Source organism: Triturus cristatus, chromosome 4_1 (genome assembly GCF_964204655.1).
Source record: "Triturus cristatus chromosome 4_1, aTriCri1.1, whole genome shotgun sequence".
Classification (NCBI taxonomy): domain Eukaryota; kingdom Metazoa; phylum Chordata; class Amphibia; order Caudata; family Salamandridae; genus Triturus; species Triturus cristatus.
Genome location: NC_140585.1, coordinates 1,125,515,273 through 1,125,529,587, shown reverse-complemented (window position 1 = coordinate 1,125,529,587; position 14,315 = coordinate 1,125,515,273). Strand labels below are relative to the sequence as shown.

The 14,315-nt window shown below is 44.1% G+C and overlaps 1 protein-coding gene across 1 annotated transcript in view; it reads left to right on the top strand.

Moving 5' to 3' along the window:
- The window catches only part of LOC146856132 (uncharacterized), a 376,777-nt gene that overhangs the window by 167,271 nt on the left and 195,191 nt on the right, over nt 1-14,315 (top strand). Inside the window, exon 19 of the mRNA XM_085651211.1 lies at nt 2,015-2,717. Within this exon, the coding sequence (XP_085507337.1) occupies nt 2,015-2,717 (703 nt within the window). The remainder of the gene's footprint in view (nt 1-2,014; nt 2,718-14,315) is intronic.

Here is a 14,315-nt window from a genome sequence, read left to right as displayed (position 1 = left end):
AGTTGAGAGCATCATTTACAGGCCAAGGCAGGGGTGTTTGTTTAAGCTGCCAACTATGTGTTTTTCGAATTGTTGCATATCTTTCACAGTGCATGAAGTGAGTGGTGCCCAGCAATTATGTTATTCGCCATTTCTTTCAACTGTTAGCTCTTTGGACCCCCAAGTTACATCACTTCTTATCATATATCTGACATTTACTAGCTACACACTTTAAGGCTGAAAAGAAAGGACTTTAGGAGAAGTTGAGTGATACTTTTCAGAATGCCCATACCAGCGCGACGACATACATTTAAGAATTCAAAATATGTATGGCAATTTCTTTTTTTACATCTTCTCTTCCAAAGATAAATATACATAATGTATAAGCGAAGACAAGGGTCAGTAGGGCTGTGAATCTATGCAGATACCACAACTTCTTCCTTCCTGCTGGAGATTAATGTTGTAATATGTTATTTTTGTACCCCCTTTGTATACTTTCTTGGCAATTGATAGAGATATTTAATATAGAAATTTGATTTTGAGGGCTCTTGGCCTGTTTTCACCTAGAAACACTTGGTAAGAATACTTATTTGTTAGAACCATGCTGATGTAGTAAGAGATAGGTTACAAAAAGTGGTTGCAAATTGCACGCTGTCGTGTTATGACCGGTCTGATTTTGCAATGTGATCTATTTACTAACAGATCACATCTCATAATCTCCAGTTGCAGGTTTTCATATAACCACCTATCTAATGAATATAATTGAGGCAGGTTGCTATTTGCATCTTCCTGTGATTGTCTTCAAATACAGCGATGGTGGCTTGCAAGGAACAGCCGACTACCATACCCGTGATAGCAATCCAAAATGGGAAACTTTTTTAAAGTATCCTGTCCCTTAAAGGAACCAGAACAGCTTCAGAACAAAAATCCCATTTGGCAATTCATCAGGAGGTAGAAGACAGTGGTTTACAGGACAACTGCCTGTTCCCTAAAGGTCGCCCAACAGGATTCACTAAGGGGAAGATGTACAAGAGGGTGACCTCCCTTCTGCAAATCAGTTACCACCTCTTTTGACGTGTCAGCAACTGTCAATGGTTTGTGACCGCAGTTGCTTTCGCAAAACATTGATTCTTCTAATTGTGATTTGGAATTAGGAGGGGATGTCTTTTTCATGGCCCTCCTAACTACGTTTCAGAATGGTTTGCAAAAATCCTTTTTTCAATTTGGAAAGGCTTTTTCAACTCACAAAATGGGTTTAGTAAATAGGAAAAAATCAATTTGCAGTTACAAACACTCTCATTTTCAAATAGCAGGTTTTACAGTTAGAAAATATCCTTGTTCATCAGGCCCCAAGTTTGTAACACTACCATGATTCTGTAAATTCTCCTCCTCAATCAGAAAAGGCTTGTTATTCATTACTTATGAATGTGTATGTCTTCATGAAATCAGACAACATATTATTTTCAGTTGATGTGTTTAAACAGTAGATCTGATCTGAACAACTTCAATAAACCTCATGAAACAGGATGTGGATTCCTAATCTTTACAGGAATTCTGTGCTATTGTATTGTAATTGCATTTATATAACGCTTACTACCCCTGACGAGGCGTCGAAGTGCTTTTTCGGCGAGTAGCACTCTACGCCGTAACCCATAAAGGATTAGTGGTGAACTTGTATCGTGAAATATGACAGTAATTCGAGTGATGGATATGTTAGTCAGTTATTTGGATTGAGAAGGATAGTGGAGGGATAGATAAGGGAAAAGGTTTACATTTATTTAGAGCTTGTAACCCCTTTTGAGGTGTTGAAGTGCTTTTTCGGCAAGTAGCACGCTACACTGGAACCCATAAAGGAGTAGTGGTGGTTAGTATAGTGAAATACAAAAGTAATTTGAGTGGTGGATATTTTAGTCTGCTATTTGGATTGGGAAGGATAGTGGAGGGATAGACTAGGGAAAAAGGTTTGCATTTATATAGCACTTGCTACCTCTGATGAGGTGTATCTAACTAACGTCTATGGTCTCTTCATTTTCAGAGTGTGGTGAAAGTGTGATCAGGCAACACAAAGACAGAAATTCCATTCGACATAGTGAAAAATGGCCTGCCTACAAAGGTTCTGTAAGACCTGTCAGCATTGTACCATGGGCCTCAGAAAAGAAGAAGTATCCCAGAAGCCAACTGTGGTCACAACATTTTTTGGAATTTGGAGGAGAGAAAACTGACTGCCAAACAGATATCAGTAATCCAGCGCCTATCGACATGCATCATAGTATGCCCACTGTAGTGATATCAGAGACATATGATGAGAGGAAAAGTATTCTTGAAAATGCAGCATTATTTCCATGTCTTTCAGAAACAACACATGTCCAAGAACCGTACACATGCACCGAATGTGGGAAAAGCTTCCACAAAAAGGGTGAGCTTATTAGACATTTTAGAACACACACAGGTGCCAGACCGTATGCGTGTACTGAATGTAAGAAGAGTTTTTTTAAGAAGGGAGATTTTACCAGACACAGGCGAACACATACGGGTGAAAAACCCTTTACATGTGCTGACTGTCACAAAAGCTTCAATCGAAAAGGCAATCTTGATCAACACAGAATATTAATACATTCTGGTGTGAGACCATTTAAATGCACAGAATGTGAGAAATGCTTCAGCCGGCAATGTCATCTTGCTAAGCACACGATGAAGCACAGAAAAACAAACACATTAACATTCCTTAATAACATGATGTAATGAGTGTATCCTGCAGTTTCCAATCTTAGATTTTTCTGGAACAAAAATACCTGATTAGATGTTTGAAAAAACAATGAACATGTGCTCTGGTTAAGCTACAACAACACGTACAACCCCAATGCAGAAAGACGTGCGACCATGGAATTAACTGCAAGTATAGGTCTTGTGTCATAAATCTACATACACAGCTATGCAACCACAGGCAAAATTTGTAGGGCAACCACCATAAACCTGCCCATTCATATCTCCCAAAACAAAAGTCTGCTAGTAGCTTTACAAGAAAATGAATGCAGCCATAGTTCTACTTGTACAGGACTGGTGTAGAAAGGTCTAGGACTAAAGAGTTGTGTGCATATGTTTACTATCATAGGCCTACAAGTACATGTTGTCTATCACAGGCATAGAATTCTACAAACAAAGATCTACATGCATTAAACTACATGTAAAAATGTAGAACCACAGGCATGCGTGTAAACGTCTACAGTCACATATCAATAGGTACAGCACCATATGTTTACATATACTAGTCTCGACCTTACTCTTCGTGTACAGAGATGGCATCTCAGTTGAGTCATACAGGGATACCATTATAGGTCTACATGTACAGGTTTAAACCATAGGTCTGCCCATATAACTCTAGCGCCATAGGCCTCCATGTGGAGTGCCAAAGCCATAGGGGAACATGTGGAGGGCTACCATCAGAGCAGAAGGCGGATTTATTCTTAACTATGGATTAGTTTCTTCTATTGGAAGTCTTTTGAAATGCTCAAACACCTCAGCTGCATAGGTAATATTCCACTATTCGAAGGAGTGAAAAAGCATCCCACAAATAATGGGACAACAGCAGACAACTGAAAAGCAGCAAAAAAACTAAGAAGTTGGACCAACACAATTGGAGAGAAATTAGAGCCACAGACCAAGCAATGAAAAACTGAAGCAAACAATGGTTGAACGTCCGAGAACCATGATTTTGCACAAAAAACACTTTTTTAATTATACAGCGCTGTTCAATACATATGTTGGACACAAAAGCGATTTTACTGACACAAAGCAGGGACTTGTAGGTTGCAGTGCTGCAACAATACTGGTTAATGTTTACTTGAAGCTTTCTAAATTTAAATAATTATATTGAATGGCAAACAGAGGTGTTTTCAGTCAATAACCACAGCTATATGGTTTCACCAAAAATGCAATGCAAGTTTGGAATACATAATACTGTTAAAAGAATATTATTTCAAATAAAATGAAAGTGATGAGCCAACTGTAGATTCTGTCGTTTATGCATTGAAACACAGCCACAATTTAACAAGTAGGCCCAGGTTCTTTGGCAACTTTAGTATGTGCATGGGTTTCATCTTCAGTGTACACATGCAATTATTAGACAGTGTCTCTCATTCAGCCATAGATAGTTATATCTCAATATGCTGGCACTTGAACACCTTTCCTGAGTCAGTGGTTATTTACCAATCAGTGTTTCAGAAACAGGTTTCAAGTCAGTCGAGCCTGACTATATTTGCAATTTATATTGTGCTACAAAAATATAATTGTCAGAATATTGACTACTAAAATAAATAGTTTAACAGTAAGCGTTGTGAGACATTTGCCTGGTATATGCTTTCCACTAATTAAAGTGGGCACTTTGCACCAGTCCAAACGACCCTTATGGTGATTAGGTTAAAGTTAATCTTTATGAAAGCTATCCTAGTGGTAGCTGTGGAGAGCAGCCTTCAGGCTAAGTCGTGAAGGAATGTAAAGCAGCTTGTTTTTACCAGAGCAGAACCTCCTGAGTGATCAAATGAAAGGAGAACCACACAAGTGATATATAAAGAAATATGTATTTATTACTAAACACTCTCTACTAATCTCTATACGAGATTAGAGCACAAAGGACACAATACTTAATCAATAGAACGACAGTAAATAGCACAGTGCAGTGCGGGCTCCAGGGGGAGACCGAACCATAAAAAAATGGTCTAACAACAATGACTTCAATAGACACAGTGCCTAGAGCACTTAGAATCGCTGGGACCCCAAGGAACCACCCAAAGGAGTGACACAGAGAGCCCACGGAGGACGGGTGCAGTGTGGGAACACAGACGCATGCTCCGTACAACTCTATGGGAAAGTCGCGGTTGGAAAATTACAGTTTAAGGACACTTCGGAGAGGACTTCAAGCAAACCCTTTGGAACATAGAAGGTTCTAAGACCAGCACCCTTGTGAGTACCGAGGTATCCATGTTACCTATCCCAGAGGAGCCGGGTGCATAGGGGTCAAGTGGTGTCGGAAACCCTAGTCGTTTTCAACGGCGTGATGCGAAGAAGTGCTGCTGCCGGGAAGATGAAAAATGTCAGTTGGAATCCAAGCCTGGATCCGAGGTGAGAAGAACCGGAAAGCAGACTGGACAGAGTCTGGGTCACTTCAGGGTGACCACGGGCTCAATAGACGAATGCTCACTGATGTCGGGTGCTTCAGGTGTGAAGATAGGATGCTTGACTCTGCAGCCACAGGGACCAGGAGACGTCGACGATGACCAAAGTCCGGAGGTGAGCTGTCCCATGAAGGATGTCAAATGCTGAAGGGTCAGTGTCCGGATTGAACACCAACAAGCCTTGGCAAAGGCAAACCACACGGGCAGAGGGAAAAGTTTACGGTGAGGACCAGTATGGTCCAGAAGATTCTGCTGTCGTGGGTGGATGAGTCTCAGGCGCTGTACATGGAATACACCACTTTGTAACAACTAATCAAATTAGTGCGGCGCTCTTGAAAGGAGGAGAAAGCACCCCGCGTCCCCCAAGTTAATCAATCCAAAGATTGAAGAAACTATTTCACCAAATTCAAGGCACACGGCAAAACAATCAAATTAAAGTTAGTAGTTATTTTTACGAAATGGAAGATGCTGGAATTCTTGTTCCTCATTGTGTTCTTTATTCTCTTTTTTAGCCATTTGCCAACGCGTTTCGTCCCCTTACGACTTCCTCAGGGCTAAAACATAACAAAAAATACCAGTATTGTAATATATACAAAGCACATATCTTTCATATTTACTACTGATAGCACCCAGTGCAAAGACATTGCAGAAATGATATATCCATTTATGTGACCGCCTCAAACCATCACCTCTCAATCTTCAATATTCTGGACGTTTACAAGGTCAATAATGTGATTGCTCATTCACGATACTCCAAGCTATTAAAATCATAGCATTAATTCACAATTACCTTTGTGTCATCATCATGCAGCCACTTGAATCAACCACTTTCCCAATATTGTAAATCAGAGATAGTGCACCCTTATTTGATATTATTCTCAATCTGTGACATCTATACATGCGAATGGTTATACAATACCAACAGTAGAAAAAGTACCTGTTAAACTTCAAATCAGTTCACAACAGATCCTAATGAATTAGAAAGAGCAGAAACATACCATACTATCAGTATCTGACTGAATAATTCTCAAACAATAATCCATAATATAAGTAATATAACCCAAATCTCGCTTACCTCCTAAAACCGTGTACGATTTTGGAGGAAGCCAATCCATTGATTCTCGTAAGCAAGTATTTAAAAGTGTAAGGTCAGGGCTTCCATGCGAATTACCTAAGAAGAATATAATTATGGGTTAACCAATGGAAAAGTTATCCCTCATAACCCTATAAACAAAGTCAATTGAGTGTAAAGGTATATGCTTAACCAGTGTTACAATTCCCAAGGGTATTCCCGTAAGTTCCACTCTTGCCGCGTACGCGAGTTCAAAGCAGTAAATTGCTACTTTCCCCAGGTCCTGACCGATATCTGCAGGGATTTTAAGAAAAAGATAGATCCCATTTAACCCAAGTTTATACGTCAAAGAGTCTATTATAAAAGGACGCGTGCCGCTCTGCTCCTTACCTTCAGTATGAACGTCTCCTCGTGCACAACCGCCTCCGGCCCGATTACAGGTCTGGAGTCGGATCGTTTACTTCCTGCAAGTATATTTTCAGACTAAACATAGAAGCTGGACTACGATGTCCAGTCAAGGATCGGAATCAAGCACCATCTTAGAATGACAAAAAGCAAAACCCAAACACTATATGTCTTGTCAACCCTAAGAGTGGTTCTCATGATATTAAAACATTTATCTAGTACAAATGTCACGATTAGTAACTAATTATGTGTAGAGTGTTGAACTAGGAAAAGCGGGCATTGAAAGTATTAATTAAATACCGCCTGCAGTGACGAATACATTACATCTATTATATTCCAACTAATGTCCAGAAAAAGTTAATTAAATACCGCCTGTTGTCACAAATATATTTCATCTATTTTATTCTAACTATTGTCCAGAAATCATTAATTCTATATTAGCAATGATAGTAATTAACGTTACATCCCTACATATTGGGCCATATGTTTAGGTGACTCCTGCCTGATCACTTGCTCTATGCTGTGAATCAAATTCTCAGTGTTGAGGACAATATTATATTATATGGCAAGTCTTGATGTTAAGCCTGTTAAATAATTTTTCTTATTGATCAGCCGACCTAATACAACTCAAATGCGGAATGAACGTCACTTATTCAGAAATTTTCCTAAATAAGGAATAGATAGAGCAGATCTAATAAAGTAGTGTGAAAGGCAGCGAGTCTTCTAAGACCCTCAATGCTGCCTGGTGCAGGGTTCCACCTCTAATTCACATTAGGATCGCTATCAAAATAATGAGGCAAGCGCTGGAACCTGGAAGACAAGAAAAAGGTTTATTTCTCATGAGGAGATCACGTCAACTGCAGACACTGGGATGTCTGAGGGAGGTGTTCTGCAGTTAACTCCTTTGGCGCTTCCTTTTATACAGGTTTGACACAATGCATTTGTTTCATCAACATGGTTACACAAGCTTGGAGTCCCCGCCCCGGGCAGGTTGTCACACAAGCCCAACAGTAATTCTCTTCCCACCCAGGTCAAACAGACAATCTTATCTTGCAGCTGGACCTTGCTTCAGGGTCTAGAACATGTGAGACCGGCCAGATCTAAGAGTCCATTCTGTTGATAAAAACGGGTCCCGTTGTTGGTAAAAACAAGTCTTGCTGTTTACAGTGCAATAAATCATGTTGCAAGAGTCTTTTTGGTGTTTGGAACCTGTTTGTGTAACTAGGTGCAGTGAGGGATAGAGTGTCCAAAGGTTTGCCTGTAAACAGAGATGAGAGGAAAAACGAGTTTGTGGCAGCAAGTGGCGCTGAGGTTTGTTGTGGCAATAGAGTTTATAGCCCCCAGCACACATACCAGGTCGGTCAGAGGGATGCTAGTAAGGGCAGGGTGAAACAAAGGTGGCCAACAGAGTACAAAATGGCTGTGATAGATTAAAATGACTGTAGCTTATGTGCACAAAGAAATTTCCACCAGACAAGATGGCGCAGGCAATGTTCGTGATTGTCGTTTTGCTTTTAACAGTGGCCCCTTTGAACATACCTAGCCAGCTTGTCAGTCTATTTCGAACTCCATAATGTCCTGTATCTCTTGATCATACATTACTCTCATCTTTGTTAGCTGAGTGTCCATAGTCTTAGGGTGCAAGGTAGTTATGCAAAGAGAACACAAAGGTGGTATACCCAAACAACAACCACATATTGTCAATACTGGTACCAAGAGAATCATTGATAATTTCCAACCCCACTCCTTCAAGATGCCCCAAAGCCAACTTCCAATTGTCCAAGTCTCTGATCCCTGATGAATTTCTGAAGACAGTCTATGGAGATGTTCGATTGCTTCATAGATAGAAGGTGAATTATCAGGAATGTATACACAGCAGCTGGCACCGATGATGCGACATGCTCCTCCACGGTCCGCCAGTACCACGTCCAGGACCATGCGATTTTGCAGGGTAACCAGACGGACCGCTTGGAGCTCAGCAGTGTTGTTGGTGAGGATGCCAGCAGTGACGTTCAGGGCGGTCTCTACCGCTTGGGACAGTTGTCTGATGGCTCGGCTGTTTGCCATCGGACCCCATAGCGGGATGAGCCCTTTTGCTGCATCGAGGAACTGTGAAGAGGCAGAGTCTGCTTGATCAGTGTCTTTAGAACGCTTTTCTCGATGATGCTCTGCATGGGCTGTGTAGGTTGGTGGCAAAACAAAGGCGATGTAGCACGCGCCCCTCCAGTTTCTTGGGAGCCAGGTGTAAGCTTTGGTTCCACAAACAAAGTACATATTGGGTGATGCAACAAGTGCTGGAGGGTTGGCAGTGTTCAAAGTCCTTATAATGCTACAGGTGCTGTGACCCACATTCTTAGTCCCACAGCCTTCAATGCATACAAGGCCAGAGATAGGGCCACAGTCAGTGTTGCAGCAGTTCTTTTCTTCAGGTAGGAAAATGTGGCTCTGTTAGGATTATTGAACACTTGCATTTCCACTCGTTCTTTGGAGGGAACATTCATCGGGAATGTCGCATTGAAGGTGTGAGGGCAGAAGGGGGCGGCTGTTCTTCCTGTTTTGTTTCGCCAGAACTCGTTGTAGAACTGGGCGATTGTTTAGTCGGAAGTGGCATTGTCTTTGTAACTTTCTTGTAGGAGCATCATCCAGGCAAGGCAAGATCCGTGAATAGAAAAGGGCGAAGGGATGAAAGGGATGGAATGTTCAGTGGCATGTGGTAACAGCCCACAGACCCAACAGTTGGTAGCATTGGTGGCAAGATTGTGCTGGTGCAACATCTGCACGAAAGAATTATTCCAGAATTCTTTTCGTCGTTCTCGGAGATGTGGCGGTAGTGATACCAGGTAGTGTTCTTTCTTGGTGATTGGTTGCATGGTGGGTGACAAGGATCTGTATGCAGGTGCATTCTCTTCAATGATCCAGAGTGCGACCATTAGCAGGAGACAGGTGAGATATGCGGCTACAAGTGCAATTGTCTTTGTGCTGTGCAGGTTAGCAGTCTTGGTGTCTTTGCGGTGGCTTTGCAGGTGTTCAGTTTCTTCCATCATCTTCGAGGAGCTCAACGACTGGTAGGACCACAGACTTTTGTCTGGCGCTTTCCTGATAGCGTTGTTTGACTGTGCTTCCGATCTGAGACCTTGACTCAGTTAGTGGCCTGGTCGTTGGAGCTCCCTCCTTTCGTCGATCTTAGGTTGTACCCTTTCTTGGATGGCACCGTGGGGTCGGGAAATTCTGATAGTTCGAGGGTGTCTTCTTGTGGGTAGCAACTCAGAGCTGGTCGGTTCTTCGCGAGTACTTGGTCTTGCACCGCCACCCCTTCACAGGTTGCCAGGGTTGGAGGGACTCGCTTGCAATGATGAGCGTGCAGCCAGTTTCATTTTTCTTCCACTCGGAGGGCAGTTCGGGTGGTGATCAGGACTTGCCAGGGGCCTGTCCACCTAGGCTCCAGATTCTTCGTTCTGTGGAAGTTGCGAATCACTACATGGTCGCCTGGCTTTATTTCATGTCCCGGGCCCCTGGATACGTCAGGCAAGGCTTGCTGCACCTGTTGGTGGATAATTGTTCGCTCGTTTGTCAGTTTTTGCAAACAATCCGACATTAATATGTTCGTGACATCGTTAATGGAGGTGGGTCTTGGTGCCGCCCAAATGTTCATAGGCCTGCCGAATGGGGTCAGTCTGTATTTGGTTGGGGTGGAGCGCATTGATAGCAATGCCAATGGAAGGGCGTCGGGCCTTTTCAACCCGGTTATGGCAACTATTTTGGTTAGTTTTTGCTTCAATGTTGCATTGTGTCTCTCTACCAGGCCCGCTGATTGGGGGTGGAAGATGGCATGGAACTTTTGTTTTACCCCCAACCCTCTCAGTATGTTCTGTATCAACTCGGCTACGAAGTGGGGGCCGTTGTCGCTCCATAAAATTCTGCAAAGGCCGTATCGGGGGAAGAATTCTTTCACCAATACTTTTGCAGTGGCTAAGGCGGTATTGTCGCGGGTGGGATATGCCTCCACCCATTTGCTAAAAGCGCACACAGCCACCAGGACATATTTTAGACCATGGCATCTCTCTAGTTGAATGTAATCCACTTGAATGATTTCAAAGGGGTGGTCAGGGACTCCAAACCCTCCCCGTGGTACTACTGTCCCCTTTCCTGGGTTGTGTTGTAGGCAGACTATACATTGTTGTACTACGCGTTTTGCAGATTCTGCTATCTTGACATTATGCCATACTCTGGTGATTAGTTCAATCATGGGGGTGGAGCCTATGTGTGCTGGTAAATGTGCCATGGCCAATATGGGAATGAGGTAGGCATTGGGTAACAGCCATTTATTTCCGTCTTTAGTTCTCCAGCAATCTTCCTCGTCTTTTAGTCCCACCTTTTCCCACTTGGTCAATTCGACTTGTGTGCCTGTAGTCTGTATGTCCCTTACAGTGGTCCTAGAGTCAGTCCATTGTTCAGCTTGTGACCTGGTCACATACATTCGTGTCGTAGTTCTGTCTCCTGCCGTGGCTCGGGCATTAACGTCTGCTAGTGCATTTCCCTGTCCAATGAGATCAGTCACTTTCCTATGTGCTTGGCATTTTATCACTGCTAACTTCTTAGGGAGGAGGACTGCTTGCGTCAAGGCGGAGACTAAATCTCCATGCAGGATGGGTGTACTGTGTGAAGTCAGGAACCCTCTTTCTTTCCATAAAATCCGAAAATGGTGAACCACCCCGAAGGCATATTGGATGTCGGTGTATATGTTAACTGTCGTGTCAGTCGCTAGGATACATGCTTGTGTGAGGGCAATGACTTCTGCAGCCTGGGCTGAACGTTGGGGAATACGGGCTGTTTCCAGAACGGTTCAGGCTGTGGTGACAGCGTATGCAGCTGAGGTGGTGCCGTCGGGGAGTTTGATGCATGAACCATCCACCCATAGTTCTCCATCTGGTTCTAGAAAGGCGGTGTCTCTGAGATCTATTCTACTCTTTGTTTGTTCATCGGTTAGTGTCACACAGTCGTGTAGTGGAGTCACGCTAGGATCATTTTCGTGTAGGGGTAACAGTGTGGCTGGATTGAGGGTGGTGCATCGCTTTAGAGTAATGTGCGGTGCTAGCAGGGTCAACTCATATCCTATCAGTCGGGCGCTAGTCAAGTGTTGGGTTTTGGTCTGGTTTAGTAGTGTGTTGACTGCATGGAGTACTAAAACAGTGACTGGATTGGAGAGCACTATTCCTTCGCTCTGGCGTATCGATATTGCTGCAGCTGCCACAGCGCGCAGGCACGCTGGCAGCGCTCTGGCTACTGGATCGAGGATGGCAGAGAAATATGCACAAGGGCGTTGTTTGTGACCAATTGCTTGTGTTAGGACAGACAATGCACATCCCTCCCTCTCGTGCGTGTAGAGGAAGAATGGTTTGGAGTAATCTGGGGTTCCTAGGACCGGCGCTGAACAAAGAGCATTGCGTAGTTCTTTAAAGGCTGACTGGCATTCGGAGGTCCAGGGGAGAGGCGAGGGGATGTCTTTAGCCAGGAGGGAGAGAAGGTGTTTGACAATGAGGCTGAAGTTCGGTAACCACTGTCGGCAAAATGAGTTGAGGCCTATTAAAGAGCAGACTTGCTTCTGATCTTTGGGGACAGGGGTGTCTAGAATTGTCTGGATCCTGTCAGGCGTGAGTTTCCTCCCTTCTTTTGATAAAAGGTGACCCAAATAGGTCACTTGTGATTTACAGAACTGCAATTTCTTTCGGCAGACCTTGTGACCATTCTCAGCAAGAAAATGGAGTAGTTTGATGGTGGCTGTGACGGCTATTGGTATGGTGTCTGCTGCTAGAAGGATGTCATCTACATATTGTATTTGTGCCACTCCATCTGGCAATTGTATGGCGTCCAATTGTCTTTTAAGCGCCTGGGTATAGATGCTTGGACTCTCAGTGTACCCCTGGGGTGCTCTGCAAAACCTGTACGAACGGGAGTTTAGGGTGAATCCAAATAGATAGCGGCTGTCCTCGTGTATAGGTATGGCAAAGAATGCGTTTTTGAGGTCAATTACAGTGAAGGTGGTGGCAGCGGAGGGGATTAAAGTCCAAATTGTCGTGATGTCGGAAACTACTATGTATTGTGGCACTACGATTTTGTTTATCTCCCGCAGGTCAATGATGAAGCGGTAGACTTTTCCGTCTCCCTCTCCCTGTCTCTTTACAATCGGTAGTATGGGACTGTTACAAACGTTGCTCACTACTTCCTCTACCACCCCTGCCTCTACCAAAGAGTGTATGATCTCTGTCAGTGCCTTCTCACCCTCTGGCGATATTTTGTACTGCGGTACTTTCAGTAGGGTTGCGTCCTGTCATATTGTTACGCGTACTGGGTCAATCATTATTCGGCCTACGTCTGAATCAGCTTTAGCCCATAAGTGTGATGGCAAAGTGTCCAGTAGGGATGCGTCAGTCTCGGAGATGGGAAACATGTGCTGAGAAGGTTTCTCTCTATGGCGCTGAGGGTTGTCATACAGGATGACACGTACTCCGTCTGGTGAGCATCTGATAGTCGCATGGAAGTGTTTCAAAAGGTCGAGACCCATAATGGCGTCTGGGGTGTTAGAAGAGAGGAGGAATGTCGTTTTGACGCTATTGTTGTCAAGGTTAAAAGGGATCGGTTGGGACAAAGGGTTGGTGGTGGGCGTACCGTCAAATCCTTTTGAGGTCACATGTGAGCCTGACAAGGGTGCCCTTGGAATCAGTCGTTTGGATAGTGCACTACGTATTGCTCCCGTGTCTACCAAAAATGGCGACTTTGTGCCCAGGATCTCAGCGGTAACATAAGGGCCTTGCTGATCAACAAAGAGCTCGACTGGATCCCTCCCTTGCCCCTGGCTGTCCTATGCAAAGTCATACGTATTGTCATAATCTGTTCGTTGGTACTGATTCTGTTTGGGATGGTCAAATGCGTTCACTCTTCCTGGCCTTTCCTCGTTTGCTTCACTCGCGTACCCTCTCCCACATCCTCTTCCTCTCTGTCCACTTGCTATTTCCCTTGCCCCCCTGCCCCTACCAGCTCCTAACAAAGCCGGGCATTGGGTTTTCCAGTGTCCATATTCTTTGCAAAATGCACAATGATCCTGTCCTAGGTCTTGGCGTCCCACATATGATGTTGATGAATTGTTTCTAGGTGGCTGTACTCTAGGGGTATTCTGCTGCTATCCTCCCGTATTTTACTCCCTTCCTGGAGTTGTGCTATGTAAATGTAAATGTTGTAGACTTGTAAAGCGCACAGCTGCCCCAGCAACGGGGCGTCCCGGTGCTGTAGACCACTGGGGAACCCGTCCTGGCTATCCCTGGGAGATGGTCCCTTTCTGGGTATCTCCAAGGTGAAACCAGGCATCCCCGGCATCTGTGGGGGGCCGTTGTAGAGATGAGGCAAGCTTAATGCCCAGAGTTGCCGAGTGTGTTCCTGGTTAGAGTAGGTACCGAGGCGAGAATTATCGAGTCCGTTTTGACCCTGGTCCACGACCCTGCCGCGTCGGGTATTGAACCCTGGTCCCTGGCCGATTCTCTGCTTACGGGTCTGCCGCCTCTAACCAGTGAGCCACACCTCTATCATCACCCTTTCCTTCAAGTCCTTCTTTTTCCTTTCTGTAGCCCTGTCATTTTCGTTTCTCTGACGCTCATAGTACTGGGCCATTTGGAGAATGGCCTCCGGTTTAGATG